Raw genomic sequence first — 18,323 nt, 5'->3', positions numbered from 1 at the left:
AAGGATAGTATTTGACCCTTGTCGGTTTTAAAGAATGAATGAAATTACAAGAAAGTCCTGCAAAAGGTAGCCTGTGTGATGTTACCAGCTTGCCTAATTAAATTGTCTATACGAACCTGACACTGCAACATATATTTAATTTATTTAATTTCCAAACCCTTTATTAATGAACTATGTAATATAACCATATAAAATATGTTTAAAATGACTTCACTTGCATGCAGTATGTCCTTGTATTTCTAATGTCAAACTGGATGTAACCAGATTTAATTGAAAACTAAAAATATATTATTTTTTCAACTGTAGAAGAGTAACAGACCTGATTTAGAATCACCAGAATGTTTGTAAGAACTGGTATGAAATTTTGCTTTTGCTAAACACAGCTAATTTCTCATTATAAAAGATGGGCCTTTGTAAGTAACTGCTGAAATCACATGTCAGTGCAGCTCACTGAAGGAGATGCCACATTGCAGAGGTGTAATTAACTGGAAAGTTGTCCTTTATTGTTAACCTTTCTTCCTTTTAATTTTTCGAAGAATGCAAGGATTACTCACATTAGAATCTGAAGCTTAGTGCAACTTGGCAAGTTGGTCAAGTTAGGTGTTTTCTCAGATTTTGTTGTGACTGGATGTGCCTCTTAACATGTTTATTTCTTTGTATTTTAAATAAGGGTCCTTGCTAAAGGATTTGCTGATATGTATTACCTGGAGTAGAAACAGATTGGCACAAGGCTTAAGACTATATTTTGTTGTGGCTTGCTTGCTTGCTTTTATTTATTTACTTATTTATATATCAGCGAATATCCTAATTACAGTTTCTAGACTTTTATTTGAAGAATATTGTTCCTCTCCACTGACAGCATCTGACATCATAACTGCAGAATCATGACAGATGTTAGGCACCCGACGTACTGTACTTGTGAAGCAAACAAGCACGTTCTTAGGTTTTGATGACAGCCATGGAACCTGTCAGACTTCCTGTTTCTTTTTGCATAATTAATGAGAGTATTTAAACACAACCACATTTGCTTTTATTCTCATCAACAAACATAAAGTAAGAAGGCCTATCTGACATGAGAATCTACATCTGTTTTTAAAGGTTTTTTTTTTCATTACAGTGTATGACCTAATGAACCAAAGGTACAGACTTAATTGTTTTGTCTTTATACAAGGAAGTATTGAATTCTTTCTGCAGTATACTGGAAATAATTGTCAGGATTGTAACTTTTTCTTGGTTACTGTATGTATCTTTTTAATTAATAATTACTACATAGCAGTGGGTGGTCCAAGTCATAACAGTAATTAAGGGCATGTGATAAATAAGGGGCCTCTAAAAAGTATTTACCAGATTTATTGTTTAGCGTATTGTCTCTGCTTTTTCTTAATGTCAGGGCGAGAAAATCAAATGCAGCCTTTGTTAAGCTTTAAATTCTAATATATTTAACCTATCATCGAACACCTGTGCTAAAAACTGGTCCTAAATAGTGTTTATCTGTTAACAATGTCAAATGCTGTCAGAACTGTAGCTCTGGTAATATTTGTTTCATTTTGAATAGTGGAAGATAGGAGTGCCATCAAAATACTGAAGTAAGGTGATTAAACAGTTTAAATACTATGTTTTGCTATTTCAGATTAATGAAGTGAGAACTCTAAGAAATAATTGTCAATGAAATTTTGGACAATGAATCCTGTGTGAAAAATGTCATGAAGGAGGACATTATCGCTAGATGACAGCTATAAATTGAGATGGTTGTTTTAAGGTGTCACTGCTGATGCCTCTATTTTGAATTCTCAAAACTCAGTCACCATCTGTGTAGAGCTTCCATGGACCCCAGCCACCCAGTTTTTGCTTTATGAATTCTTCTCTTGCTACTACTTCCTAAAGATTATTGTGTGTTATGGTGATTGGTGATTCTATACTGGCCCTGTGTGGGTGTGTGTGAATGGGGCCTGCAAAGCACTGGCACTCTGTCCAAGGCTAGTATCCTGCATTTTGCTCCATGTTGCACCACTAGCTTACATTATTGTATAGACTTGAAAAATCTTAAACCTTTATAATGATTTTGTCCATGTTTGTCTGTCCTGTAAAAGTAATAATATTAGGCTGACGACACTTTTGTTGTAACGTAGTACTATATATTTAATTTCTTCACTGTTGTCCCATTCCTGTTGTTCTTTTGTTAATTCCATGTGACCTTGGGGGGTACATACTGCCCCCAGTAACTTGGTGCAGCCTAACTGAAACCCTTGGTATGTGGCAGCAATGTCACATCACCCTTTCAGAAGGTCATGTGTGGTATGCAGAGTTGAGTCAACCGGGACTTGTCAACAAGAGAGAACATGATCACAAGGCAGTTCAAGACAAGAAAGCTTGATCGGAATCCTAGCAGCCATCTTTCTGCTCAATAAGCAATGGCACTGACTTGTCCTGACAACTATTACAGAGTCATCATATATTAAAATTATTCCATGGGAATTAGATTTATCTTTGATCTACCCGTTACACAAGTTCAATGTCTGTAAGACACTTTTTATTTTATTTATTATTCATACAAATGACACTGTTGTAAAAGAAATAACATACCATGTAGGATCTTCTGGAAGTGAACGGTATTGTTTTTTACAATGGTGTTATAAACTGGTCTTGTTCATACAGTATTTACATTCATTGCTATATGTAGATTTATTGCTCTACCCAGTTTAGTATCAGAATTACCCTCTGTGAGTCTTTCCTGGATCTGATAACAAAGGACAAGGCACCCTTTAAATATCAGGGAAACACAGAAAAACAGAATTGCCTTTTACTTTGTCTGATGGAGCAGTGATAAAGAGGCACTTGTTCACTTCACTGTTGTAATACTGGAGCACTTAGCTGGCTGGTGTGCACTGTGCCACACAGTACCCTTTTAACACCATGTGGTGCAAATAGATTTAATTGATGTCATCATTCTTCATCTTTCAGGCTCCAATTGCTTTTTATTTTTTCTCACTTCTTTCAGGCTTATGAGTGGGCTCTGGAGGGTATGCGTCGACTGGCAAGCATCACCATGGAAGACTGCAGCATGACAGAAAAGTGTGGAACAGTTATCAAATGTCTTGAGGAATATCGCCGGCAGCATCCTGATATCTCAGAAGCTAAGTTTCTGGAGATGAAGGAACTCGCTTGTGAACTAAAAAGTGAGAAATGTCAGAAGCAGTGGAAGTTTGCCTGGTCAAAGTGCCAGGAAACTAAGCAAATGTTTGAGAAGAAGCTAGAAGCAGCACTGAGAACAAGGAGGTCCTTACCCTTGGGTAAGATAGCCTGTGATGTTGTTGGTTCTGCAGGTAGGAGATATTCTGAAGGAACAAATCACAGCATGTTATATGAACGGAGCAACAGCATTTCATTTTCTAGCAGCCAAAGGGTATTTTCCAGTGGATGGTCTAGAGACAGACTGGGCTCTCACTCTTCCACTGGCTACTATGGAGTTGCAAGTGGTAATGTTGAGGATTCCAGTGCAGAATGTGTTTTCAGCACAACTCCTATTCTGAACCGGCATGCAATTAATCAGCAAATTTCAGGCACAGCTACCTCTCTTATTTGTAGAGTGTCTCCAGACTCTTACAAGCTGACTCGTAGTGTTTCTGCTGATGAACCAAACAGAGATACCCAGCCACGCATTCAGACTAGGACATCTTCCTGCTCCAGTGCATCAGGTACAGGTTACCATGGAAAAAGGCAGCTAAGGAAAACTCAAAGTTTTGATGTTGCTCCCAGTGAAGTAGCACGCTATGGCACTTGTCAGAGAACCCTGAGTGAGCCAGCAAGGCATGGAAATACAGGCGTTTTCATAAAAGGATTGGAAGTAAGCAGCACTGAAATTGTTGAGCGTCCTTACTACAGGCAGCAGACAATTCAGAACTGGACTCAAGGCCTGGCAGAAGGGTGCAGAAACAATAATCCAATACCTGATTCTAGAGCTAAAAGCAGGTAGGTACTGTGTTATTTAAGAATACCCATTATGTTTAAACAATTTTCAATAAAATGAAACACTAACCTACTAAAAAACAACTCACAGATAAAAGTAGAAGTGTACATCATCGTGTTTAGGTTACCATCCATTGTACTTTAATGAATTTTCAAGAAGCCATTATTATCTCTTATATATAACCTCAAGTTATAACGTAATTTTCTTGTATTTTGGACAGAAAAATTGATCAATAACAAGCCTGCAAAGAATTGGGTACTGTCCATAGTGTTTGTTATATATCTTTTTGTAAATTGTTATCTTTTTTCATTAACATGTATTTTGTCTATAGTGGTCTATCAGTGTTTCATTTAAACTCCAAAAAGTGACATTAGATTTTTCTGATTTTTTCTTTCCAGAAAAAGACATATGTTGCTGGAAATTAACATGTATTGCATTGCAGTGCTGGTATTCACTTTAAATTGTCAGCAGAAATTCAACAAGGAGAAACACTTATGTTTTCTTTCTATTCTATTCACTGACCCATTTTTTAATTTATCACATACCATTCTCGATTATAGGAAAACCAGATCCTACTATCATTTAAATATATGTGTGGTTGTCGTTACAGGATTCTCAATTTTTGCATATTCTCTTATAATGATATTTTTCACCTATGTTAACATTGTGCACACATACAACAGCTGCACAAAATTAGAAAAAGACCTTGGATTGGAGGCCATAATGTTTAATATCACATGAATCATTTTATAAAGGCCAGGGCCTCATTTCCCTGCACACAATGAATGTCTTGACTGGTCTCTTTAAGAGGACAGAAGGAAAAAAGAGGGAAATATATGATTGAGCACTCCAGTGCAGTATCTGCCCTCCAGTGATGGGATGTGCTAATAAAAGACTTGGTGAATAATAGCTTCTTGTAGACATCTTCAATATTAAATTAATCATTTGCCTAGTTTACAGGCCAGGGCATAGTCCATGACTTTATCAAAAATGCAATCCCAGTCTTTTTAAAGACTAGACCTGCTAAAATAATGTGTTTACCAAGAATTCTTTGAAAAATAATGGTATATTTCCATTTATCCAAGGAACTAAATATTTCCAGGCTTTTAGTGATATGCATATTTTTATTCTGTGAATGAAAGGGACCTTTTTGCTTATGTGTTGTGTCTGTCAAAAGGAAATGAGGTCTGGAATTCATCTTAAAATTTGTGAAATTAATAATTATTTTGTACTTTACAGAAAATTCTTTTTTTTATAATATCAATATTGACAAATTATAGTTGCAATATTTCAGAGAGATATGTGCTTATATCGTCTGAGATGGGCTGGAGGTAGTGACTCGTTTGGTTCTTTTTCAACTCCTTGCTGAAAATCTGAGACAATTGATCTACTGCAGGCACTTTTTAATCAGTTTCATTAGTTTACTAGTAAAACATGCACACCTGAATTTTCTAAAATTAAATGCAAATAAAAAAACAAGTTAAAAATAAGGAGCTATTGATACTTCTGTTATTTTCTCTAGAAGTCATTATGTATTTTATTACTTCTGGTGGCTCATCAACTGCAAGCAGAACTTTTCTGTTTTGGCAGCACTTTCTTTTGTTTTCAGCATCAAAAAATATAGCTTGACATTGATCATATTCGCGATGTAACTTTCCCAACCCGTGGTGTTCAAAGTAATGTAAGGAAGTAAGAACAATTGTTTTATTTGGCAGAAGGTTCAGCTATTTCACCACCTTCTTGATTGTTGCTATACATTTCTCTGTCTGGGGCTTTCTTGTGTTATATATCCTGCATCTTGTCTTCTTTTGGTTTCTCGTTTTTTGTTACTTAATCGGCTTCTGTGATTTGGTTGATGCCCAGCAGATGGCATTTCTCTTCTTTTTCTTCCTGCTATCACATTGCTGTAAAGAAACAACCACAGTTCACTTTGCCATTGTTTATTTATGTTCAATAAAGTTTAATGCTTGATGATCAATAAACGTAATATTTACACTTGATTATGAATGTGAACAAAGATGTACTATGTCCTGAGGGATTATTAATATATGGGCTTGTGGGGACTATTCTTATATTGTAATAAACCTTTCTGGCCACAAGGTTGTCTTGGCCTAAAAGTTTTTGAATTTTTCAGAACATAATCTGGGTATTTTCAGGAGTACTTTGTGCTTGTATATGTGCTTCTGCATCTTGTCTTCTTATTCTTTTTTGTTTTTCATCACTTAATCGCTTTCTGCAATGTGCTTGATGCTCTTGTTTTTCTTTCTGCCATTGTGTTGGTAATCATTTGGTTTCTCAATCACATTTGCTGCAAAGACATGTCCACAGGTAATGGCTACAGGTTTCCGCCACCTCAATTTTTTTGAATTTCCAGCACATATTGTGGCAAAAGGTTTCAATTAAGACAAAGATCTAATTTCTAGCCCTATCAGTTCACGAGTAACCGCATAACAGACACACAGACTGACTTTGGCATTTTATATATACATATGGTTTTGTGTTTTTAACCTGGAGGTCTCTGAATATTTTTAGATTGTAACAATAATCACGACCCATAGATTTTGTCAAAAGATATATATGCTACTAGCTACATATAATCAATAGTTAGTTAAATATATAGAGCTTGCAAACTATTAAGTGCTTTTACTGTTTATATATCAGCTGAAAATTCACAGTATATTTATATTGTGATGTCAGTAATAAACAGAAGGGTTAAATGTATGTACATTTTGAAATATCCATCCATCCATTATCCAACCCGCTACATCCTAACTACAGGGTCACGGGGGTCTGCTGGAGCCAATCCCAGCCAACACAGGGTGCAAGGCAGGAAACAAACCCCGGGCAGGGCGCCAGCCCACCACAGATTTTGAAATATTAGAATCTTTATTTGTGTGTTCAGTAAGAAAATAGATTGTTTAAATATTAATTTGTATATATTGGCCATTGTTCAATACCTCACATATTTAAATTGCTTCTTTACATGGTGCATGCTGAGAATCAACCTCTATGGTTAAATTACAACTGCGGTGTCCAGATGGTGCTATTGCTTTATTGGTCAAAATCATTTATTAGCAAACCCTCTCGAGATAGAGCAGATATTACAGTTAATCACTCAATCACATTTAATCCATTATTCCTTTTTTTAATCTGTGTTAACAAATGGAGTCTTCGACTATGTGAAACATGTTAAAGCTTCATTTGATCCGGAACAGCTTAGAAACTTCAAAAAATAATTTAAGTGTTTAGGTTTAAAGACTTCTGTGTTGTACTTAGACTGCTGCCCCTTTGACCACAACTGTCCTCTACCTGACCGGTCAAGAATACTGCTGCTTATGAAGTTATTAAGTTGAGCTTCACTTACCCAAACAAGTATCACTAGCAAATGCCAGCTTCTTGGTTGTGAAAAATACATTCAAAAATTCTGTACTTATCCTTTAAATTGTTATTGCTATTGCATTATAAATGTGAGACAAGGCACAGCTGACATGTATACAACAGTGAAACATGACCTTTTTAACACAATACCTTAACCAGTAATAGCATAAATAACATTCTTGGGCCTCACATGTTTAACTACATTTAAGATTCTAAATTTTAAGCAGCTGTAGGGATCATTTTCCTCTTTTTACTAACTGTACTATCTGTACCATATTTGCACTTTCAGTGAACAAGAAGATCTCAAGTTTTAGCAAACTGAAACAGTCTACCATACTATAGACATAGCAGGCAGACACACAAAACTGATACAGTATCCATCACCCCCTCTCTAACACTTGAAGAAGATGCAGACCTGATTTTTATTGTGGTGTCCATGCATGGTTGACGAAAACAAGAAGAAAAAATGTAATACAGCAACCAACAGAAAATCTTTCTTTAACTGATGTATTTTTATTTGCATATACTAAATTTACTGCCCCACCTGCTCATCAACCCGCACATACAGGGCTGCATGAAGTTCATCATTACTGTATTTATCATCCTCATATAACACTTGAACACCTCTCCCTACTATGTCAGGCCATCAATTCTCCCTATTCTGAATCAGCATAGCAACCAATATACATACATCCATGCATCCAACAATTATCAAACCTGCTTTTAATCCAGTTCTGGGTTACTGAGAACGCTATTCTAACAACATCAGGCACAGGGCAGGAACCAGTCCTGATTGGGTTATCAGTTTATTGCTGGGCAAACTGTTTGTACACACTCACACTCAGTCATACAGGGCCAATTTGGAATCGTCAGTTAGTCAAGCAAACATCTTTCATATATGGGAGAACATGTGCATTTACCACAAAAACAGTGCCTTGTTGGTTCAGTACTTTATATCAAAACTCTGGGTCTGTGAAGCTGCAGCATTAAACACCTCACCACTGTGGAGACCACCAGTAAACATGACACATATTATTAGCTTCTTATTGACTGTTGGAAGAAGATTCATGTGTGGCACGAATGCAGCAGCTTTTACCAATAGTTTGTGAAATTGCAAATTGTTGTGAAATATCCTTATAATTTTAACTGGAATTACAGGAAAATGCTGTAAGAGATATAAAAAATTGCAAACACAGAATGTAACACACATTTTTCTTCTAATTTTTTGTATCTCTTTTCTATGATTTTTGATCAAGCTGTGGTCTCATAAAAGCAGCAGAAAAAAAGAGATACTAAAAGGACAAACCACATCAGAAATAAAAAAGAGACCAGCTCATTTAATTTGTAGCCCACTAATAAAAGGACTCTATAAAACCTGTGTCAGGAGTTTTGCCTAGTTACACATAAAGATAAAAATTTAATCTAAACCATCTTCTGTTGTGGATTTAAAAAGTAGTCATAGCTATTCAAGTCAAGTGAGCTAGGGTTTTCATAACCACTATCATTAGAAAGTGCCCCTTTTTAAAATCCACACTAATGACTTTTCCATGAGCAGAAGAGAATTATGTCTTTAAGAAACCAGCCTTCATATGGAAAAGTTTGGTTAATTATAGGAAAATTTTCCTTTATATCACTATTCGTAGTGCTTCAGTATCTTAGTACTTCTTTTAAACTGTTCAGTATAAATAAAGAATATGCGTATGCTGAAGGAAAACAGGACAAAGCCTTAAAATACTTGCCTATATTTTTCAATCCAGATAAGCTCATATTTTTGAAGTATATACATGTTTTTTTCAAAAGATGTTAGAGAAAACTAAAATGCAGTCATTCAGAATATCTGGTTAATACAAACTATATAGCTATAATGCAAACATAGTGAAAATTGTCTTCTACTTTTACACATTCTAATTAATACACAATGTTATATCTCAAGAAAGATATAATGTAATGCTATAGTCACACAACATACCATATATATACTTGTATTTTTGTATATATTGTGTGACCAGTAGGGGCTGCTGCAAACACAACTTCACACACACTGTCTTGGGTTTAAAACTCAAAACTTTTTTATTAAGCAAATGGTTTTAACATGCTTCATCTTGATTCACACAGCACCATATAGCACAGAAATGTTATTCTTTTCCCACTTACTCCCAAGAAGATAAGTGTTGCTTAGCTCCTCTTCCAATTTACAGATCGTTTGTATGAGGAACAGCAGGAGCATTTCTGGTACCACAGTATTATTACATGTCGAAATCACTTTCAAGTCACACATAAGCTGCGTGAAGCAGGAAGGGTCTCCTCCTGCCACACCTCCTTAGCGGTACCCAAGGTCATCGGCAGGGCTGCCCTTCCTCACTTCAGTTCCCAGGCAACTGTGCAGGTGTCCAAGTTGGTAGCAACACTGAGGAAAATACTGCCACTTCTCATGCTGGGGAATGAATTGTTCATAATGTCCAACCTTCCCCCGTCCATCCGCTATTCGTTCATCCTGACTGGAATAGGAACTGAGGATCCTCTCAGTTGGTTAATGCTTTCTGAGGTTCTTATATTACAGCCTTCTGGCTATTTAGAAAATTATCCTCTGTCTCAGTCGGGATACAAGTAAATCCATGCTGGCACTCACAAATATCACAGGTTGACTATAACAAAGATATATTAAACTCATGTCATTGCAAAAGTTCCAAAAAAGTTGCAATAAAAGCTAAATTCTATAATTTGGTAATTGACTTGAACCTTTATTTAACAGGCAAAAGGACAAAGAAAATATTTTCATTGTTTTCATTGACAAACTTAATTCTATTTGTTAAACATAAACAAATTTAGAAATTGATGTCTACAACACACTCCAAAAAAGCTAGGACAGAGGCAAGTTTACCACTAGGTCACATCTCCTTTTCTGAAGAAACTAATTGTTGCAGTTTTTCAACAAACTTTTCTTGGACATTTTTAAAATGGGGTTTGTAAGCTACGTACATTTGACTACTGTATATGACTGTGTGTTTTAATTATTGCTCTATATTATTGTGAATATAATTGTTGCACTGTTTAGCATTTTTTGGGGTTTTGCGTTAAAATTAGTGTTAAGCTTATTTTCGAATGTAATTTTTTTCAGGAGGCCATTCAGACTCCGAATTATTCAAAGTCCGAATCAGTTTTCCTCATTAGTAATAATAGAAAGTGAATTAATACGTTTCCAAACAATACCCATTTAGATATATTTAAATAGCAAATACACATAATTTAAGGTAAAAATAACATAATTAAATGCCCTAAATAATGAATAAAAACACAAAACAGTAAAAAAAATATGTAAATACTGCTTAATAAAATGTACCTTTGTGAGGAGTCGTGATATCCCATGTGATTGGTGGAGAGGAAGAGAAAGGTTGCTGTTTGGAAGCAAAGTCAACTTCGGTATCTTAAACATGGCTGCCACATCGGCCACACATGTACCACTTTCATGCTTTGCGATATGCTCCTTTTTCACCTCAATCGTTGATACTACAAGCTTCCTCTTAGGCTTCATTGCTTCCACACTCTTCTTGATTGCCATGGTTAATAGATAGGGGTTTCTGTATGTATATAACCAAACACACCAAAATAAAATGAAAAAAGCACTGACAATACACAGGCATAACGTAGCGCAAAGAATGCTTTCACAGCAAGACCAAAAGATGACTTGGCACACAACAGATCTGTTGCTGCATTTTTTCACTGTGCATGCAGTTCGAACATAAAAGCATTGTTTGAACTCTAGATTGAATTTCTCTTGAGTTTGAACCCTGGAATGTTCAAAGTTAGAATTGTTTGAAGTACGAGGCACTACTGTATAGAGGGTGCTTAAAATACTTACTTGACCTTGTAAATGGGAGATTGTGATCGGGGTGCATTGTTTTACCTGGAAGGTTAGACATTTTGATAGGTGTTCCTTACTTAACTTGTAAGCCACCTCAAAGCTTCAAGAGTATTTTTTTTTTTTTCCACAAAAAGCAAATGTTAAGGAGTATGCCTCATTACTCAAGGGATAAATAAACTTTTGCAGTGAGAATGTTCTCACAAAAAAATGAGAGTGTTTACCATCTAAAAGCCAAAGATAAACAACAACATGTGTGCACTGCTTAAAGAACAAGATGTGGCTTTTAGGTTGGGAGACAAACATGCTTACACAGAAGAACAAGGAACCCTCAAGACATGCATCAAGTATGATAAGTGCAAATCTGAGCCGTGCATGGTGCAACACCTTGAGAACAACCAACCATGCAGTATGTGAAATGGAATTAAGGCATTCACGGAATGCAAGGTTGGCACTCTGCAGTCTAGCGATGACACCAACCTGCCTGATGCCCTGAAATAGTTTTTTGCCTTTTTTGACACTTAAAGCAGTGGGGCTGCTCTTTATACTGCATCGTCTGTACGAAAGCATTTGCTGGTCCTACAAAGCCCACTGTATGAGATGCACATTACATTGAAGTCATGCCAGCAAAGCAGCAATACCAGATGGATTGTCTGGACAAACATCGAAGGCACACTCAAATCAGTTAGCAGAGGTGTCTACTAATATATTCAACCTCTCATTATAAAATGCTGCTCTTCCAGTATGCCTTAAATCCTCCACCATTATGCCCGTGCCCAAGAAGTCGAGAGTGAAGTGTTTAATAGACTATCACCCAGTTGCTCTCACTCCAATAATTATAGAGTGTTTAGAGACATTGATGCTGTCAGACATTAGATCCTCATTTCCTCAGATCTGGACTACCATCAGTCTACAGAGGATCCAGTCTTAATTGCATTACATATGGATTTGACACTCCTATAACAATTAAACATCTACATGAGAATCCTAGTTGTGGACCGTAGCTCTGCATTCAATACCATAGTCCCTCAAAGAACTTAATAATAAGTCCTGAGTAATAGACTTCCTCTTGAAAAGTCCACAGTGAAAGTGGCACAGAGAATCATTGGGAAGTGTTAGCCTAATTGAAGAAGAATGCTACCAGCATTAGCAGAGACCCAACACACTGCACATCTCAGTTTGATCCATTACCATTTGGTAGACATCACTGGGTGATCCAGTCCCACATAGAACAAAACATTACCTTTTTCATGAAACTTTCCGTTTGTGGCAGGCTGCTTCCCATAATTCTTTACCACAAATGTAAGTAAGGCAAAAGAGTAAGAGACAAAGTAAAATTTATATTCACATTTCTGATTATGTTTTTCTGGTTTCATTAATACCCTCATGGTAAGTTTTTCTCCTTGCTCTATTCTAGTAGTTACCAACCTTTCTATGTCCCACACCCTTAGAAGAACTTTGATTTATGTTTGTACCCTCTACAAAAGTAATATCATACTTGAAGATGAAGAAGGCAAATTTCTAATTTTTGAACCACATGTAGTACTTGAGCTCAAAAAAATTAGTTTATAACTGTGCATAAAATTTAAATATAAATGAGCAATTTACCTTTATAAATCTGAAATGTCTTGTAAATGTGTCCTGTTAAGATTAGACACTTGATTGAGGATTAGGTGGTTGGGGTATCCTGCAAAGCATCAAGCAGTGCAAGGAAATGACACACTATGATGGAGTTTGGAGACCACCATGAATTACTGCTAAGCAATGAAACACTTTGAGCTTTGGGTGAGCTTTGTCCCCCGATAGCACCTGCACTACAGTTCAAACACAGATGTGCCACATAGTTAAAACTGCTGTGCTTCTGTCAAGACTGCCACCAGGAGAGTGTAAGCACCAAGTGTTGCAATCAGTTTAGTCCCGCTTGTCCCACCCTGACAAAAATGTCAGTCAAACCTCAAAATCAGTGATGTTTTGTGATTAGGGCTTGCACAAAAATCAATACTAGACCTCGTCCTTCGCAGTGGATTATTGCAAGGTTCCAATTTCATTCTTTTAATAGACGTTATTCACCTTTACAAACATTCTGCCCGCAGTAAGGAACTTGCAAGAACGCGCATTTCTGCAGCTCCTTCACAGGTGACATGTACTGTCATATCATAAAACCGTAGCACTAACTAATAAATGACCTACAAATGATGGCAGACTACAAAACATCAATTGCACCATGGTAACGTTTGACAACGCTCCTCACTCAATTTTGGTGAATCCCAACACAGCCTTCCTTTTTGTCACACCCACTGAAATGCTGATTCAAATGATTTATGGTGTGTAACATACTTTATTTTTCCTTTTAGATTGAGTTTTCAGATAAGTGTTGAGCACATCGTGGGAAAAATCTTCAACCTTGTACAGTACTGTATATAATACTGCTTCCTGGCAAGTCCAGTCTTTGCTTCTTTCTGCCCACTTTTTGAGAGCCTCTCATTTAACTAATCTAGCCCCTTTTTTTATGAACACTCGCATTTTGTTTTGTGACACTCCAGCATGCTTTTGACTTGATCAGCCCTTTGACAATGCAAACACTAGACTTGTAACGTCTTCAGTTGAACTGAAAAAGGAACCACTGGATATTATTGTGTAAAATGATAATTTCAGACATTTCCTCTACAAAAACCTACAGCATAATTTAGGATTAGGTTATGGTCATCTGCGATAAATAATGAGAGTTAACCAAAGCACTTCTAACATGTGACGCATTAGCTCACCTCTGCTAGATGTAATATTATTCTAAGGTGTAAAATGTTTTGGTTTTCTAGTCAGCCTTCACTCTTATGCTGTACAGTACAGCCCCAAAATTTGCGGGGGGTTATGTTCCTAGAGCACCCGTGAATTGTGAAAAACAGCAAATTTTGGATGTGTTTAAAAAAATGCCTATTTTTATAGTTTAAACCCTAAATATGCCCCCAAAACACTTCAAACTCAGCTTAATATATTACGTAAAACAAAAATGTAAAGGTAAACCTATATACTGTACAGTGCTGTACTGATATGTCACCTGCAGTGCTAGAATGTAAAACACTGATGTTACCGCTATATGTACTGTAATTAGTGCAAGCGTGTTTTCATTGCCAGAAGCCTTAGAAGGTGCAGGGCGTTTCAGCATCATCTTGGGACATTAACCCTTAAACTGCCACATACATGGGGGTTAATGCACCCCTGGACGCCAAATACTTTTTTGCTGCACTTTAGGTAAATGTCACAATTCACAAAGAAAACGTGAAATTTTAATGGAACACATTTTTTTCATGCAAAGAGCATCAAAATTACTGCAACACTGATCATTTTACACACTGGTAATGAACTGTAAAAAATATTTTAAAAACTACTAGAACAATATGTACAAAGTACAATTGACGCCATGGATGAAACTTAGTAAATCACTGAGCCAACTGTGCTTGAACTGGCTGCACTTAAGCACCCAGAGGTAAGCGCTGATGCTGGCAGCCTAGTCTAGTGCAGCGGCTCAATACCAGAGACTTTAAGGGTTGAGAGGAACAAAATGGAAAACACAAGGACACTCAGCTGGAGATGCATCACAGTCAATCAGCAGTAAGGAGAAATGAATAACGCTGTAGCGGTCCAGTACTGCCAAGATTTACACCGTCGAGAAGATGCTGATTTATTTATTTTTATGGTGGAGATTCCAGGGACGCACCCAGCCTTGGCCCGACTTGCACGCACTCACAAACAGAGATAAAAACAAAGCAAACTGGTAATCAAACAGCAAATAAAGAATGTAATGAAAACAAATGAAATAAATGAAAACAACAATACCACCCCTGTTCCCCTTATGGAGATTACACATTAAATACAACAAAGCACAAACAAAACACACAGTTAATCATGAAAAATGTTCATGAAAAACGGTAACGGATGAAATCTAATGATGAAAATAGATAGTCCAGAAATCCGCATGTTGAATGGGAATGTAAAGATAGTCCTACGTCTGGTTCCTGAAATGGTGAATACGGGTGGACGGGTTCAGGAGCGCTCCTTTCTTTGCAGGATGGCCATGAACCCACTTACAGTCCTCATGTACACAGGCAGACAATCCAGACACACAAAATGATCCAGGACAAAACGAATAAGTACAGGTAACCCAATAAAAGGCAGACAGACAGGAACTTGAAACACAAATTACAAAAACTTTTTTTTTTTGCTTTTGGTCACGGCCCCCTTTTTAAAAGCCACGCTGACCTCCTTTGACCCCACCACCCTCAGCAGAAGACCAATCAGATCCACTATAGGGACTGCTGGGAGTTGCAGTTTCAAATTCTATTGGCTACTTTCACCATCCCAACCCTTGTTTTCATCTACAGTTGCTTCCTATTTTCTCTACAGTACAGTATTGCCATGAAAAAAGCCATAAAAATTGCGGAGGATATTTGCGGTTTCCGCTAACAATTATTACATAGGTTCTAAGGAAAAATCTGCAAATGACTGAGGCCGCAAACTCTGAATCGCAACTTTGTGGGGGTCTATGAGGAAAGTATTGTCTGTGTAATATAATTTTCTTGAATTTGTTTAGGGAGCTTACCTGGCTATTCTTGGTGGATATATTTAGAATAAAACTTAACTCTGAGCGAGCCTTCATTATGTATGTGGTGAGGCCCTCCAAGAACAGACACAAACCTTATCCGGCCACATATATTACAAGTGACATAAATGCAGAATGAAGCTTTCTCAGGGATTTAATGTATTCACCTTCCTTACTTGACTTCATCATCTCCTGTGTAATAGTTGTCTCCTTTAAGATGTTGAGACACACACAGTGAATTGAGACAAAATACTAACATTCTTCAGTAAATACTATATGGCTTTTATGAATATTTCAGATGTATTATTTCAATTTATCCAACAAAAAAGTCAGTCTACTTTAAGAAGTGTTGATCTTAATACTTGAATTTTTGGGTTCAAAGGCTTAGTTTCTGTTCATAACAACACCCTGTTATATTTTAATAGTTACTCGGGTTTCCATTAATTTTTTAGACTTCTTAAAAATACTTTTATTTGTTTGACAACATTTCTGTGGCAAGTCAGACTGTAAGGATGCAAAGGGTGGACATATCTATTACCTAATCATATGGGTGTACTGATGGAGTTGTTTCCCTTTTTGCTGTGGGGGCATCTATGGGATGCCAGGAAGCTTTAAGTTGCTGTTATTTACATGTCTTGTTTTGACATGTTAAATGCATTCATTGCTTTAGTGCCTATACACAGACATTTTATATCACTTGATTGTTCTCTGACTAGATTAAAACAGCTAGGCAAATATCTTAGAGTAAGTACAATATGTTGAATGTTACTTGTACAGTGCCGGGCTAATAAACAACAAATTTTAGTTATATGTCAAAGTTGAGCTTGTGTTTGCCTTAGTTTTTATTTGAATATAGGCACATAAAAACCCTTTCAATTACATTCAATAAAATGCCATATAGTAAAATTTAAAATGAAGAACATGAAGATATTAAATTACTGTATGTCAACATGGTTCAGTCCAGTACCTACATTGATCTGTGCTAATTCTTGAACACAACTTTCTATACTTTCCATTCACAGCTTGCCAACCCCTGGAAGATTGTAAAATATACAAACTATCCATCCATTTTCCAACCCGCTGAATCCGAACATAGGGTCACGGGGGTCTGCTGGAGCCAATCCCAGCCAACACAGGGCACTAGGCAGGAACCAATCCCGGGCAGGGTGCCAACCCACCGCAGGACACACACCAAGCACACACTAGGGCCAATTTAGAATCGCCAATCCACCTAGCCTGCATGTCTTTGGACAGTGGGAGGAAACCGGAGCGCCCGGAGGAAACCCACACAGACACGGGGAGAACATGCAAACTCCACGCAGGGAGGACCCGGGAAGCGAACCCAGGTCTCCCAACTGCGAGAGGGGAAGCTCCTTTGATAAACCCAAAGTCAGTCCAGTAATAATGGCTAATAAAAAAATGGGACAAAAGCAAGGGAATGGATCTGATACAATTGTGGGACATAAAAAAGTCAAGTTTATTGATGAGCCCAAGTCCAGTATATTTTCTTTCGTTATTTTCTTAAATTTAGCACCATTTGATTGTATGTAAACTATTTCAAAGGCAGCTTAGTTTTTAGTTTTGTTCATTTAAATTTTTTTACATCATAATTCGTACAGTATATCCATCAACGAAATTACATTTACATCCATTAGAAGACAAGTTTAATTTTGGTAACGTATCTCACTTTTCTAATCTCATTGGCTTTTTATCATAAAAGTTCTAGTTCAGCTGTACCAAAATTTTTTTTATGTGTGCAGACTTATCTAACGTTTACATCAACTTACCACACAGATAATATCAGTCCCTCATTAGTTAATGACTAATGAGACATGCTTGTTCATGCACTGTTCAAGCCATAAAAGTCAAATCACACAGTATGGTTTGGTGCCTGATCTGTCTCAATTGGCATCAGATCATTGTGATACACTTTGACCTGATCGTCATCTGACAAAATACAGCTATACAGATTAAATTAAATAAATATTAATTGAGTAAACTGAGAGCCTAGCAACACATTTTCCATTGCCGGAAATGTAATTGTTAGATTCTCAAATAATAAATAGAAGCCATCCCCTGACAGAATGCATTTTTATTATTAACTGCAAAAAACGTTATATTGCATATAAATAACTTTATACTTAATCTGCCAAACATTACATTGGAAATAGCCTCATTACATAATCACCATCTTATTTTGCTCATATCACAGTATTCTAATCTGTATGCACAATGGTAAATAAATGTCCTGTATATAACATACAGTGAATTCTACAAACAGCAACTTGGAGTTTTCAACATTGCAGCTCATAATGTCCTCACCTATAATTTCCTCACCTATAATTTCTTTTTACATAACCCTTATCCTTATTGAATTGCTGTAAGCCTTTTAGTCATTTTGCACTTTGGATAAATGTACTCTTCTGTGATTCTCCCTTTCTCTCTATTTAGTGTGTTTTTTGTTTGAAAAAAATAAAATAAATTTAGAGTGGAGAAAAAACAATTCAGTGATACTATAATTT

At 36.6% G+C, this 18,323-nt stretch overlaps 1 protein-coding gene across 1 annotated transcript in view; it reads left to right on the top strand.

Annotated features, from left to right (window-relative positions):
* The window catches only part of plekhg4 (pleckstrin homology domain containing, family G (with RhoGef domain) member 4), a 183,003-nt gene that overhangs the window by 152,455 nt on the left and 12,225 nt on the right, over positions 1 to 18,323 (top strand). The window contains exon 15 of the mRNA XM_039762361.1: positions 2,999 to 3,969. Coding sequence (XP_039618295.1) covers positions 2,999 to 3,969 — 971 coding nt within the window. The remainder of the gene's footprint in view (positions 1 to 2,998; positions 3,970 to 18,323) is intronic.

This window comes from Polypterus senegalus, chromosome 9 (assembly GCF_016835505.1).
Source record: "Polypterus senegalus isolate Bchr_013 chromosome 9, ASM1683550v1, whole genome shotgun sequence".
Classification (NCBI taxonomy): Eukaryota; Metazoa; Chordata; class Cladistia; order Polypteriformes; family Polypteridae; genus Polypterus; species Polypterus senegalus.
Note: the sequence above shows the minus strand (reverse complement) of the source record. Positions and strands in the feature narration are given on the sequence as shown.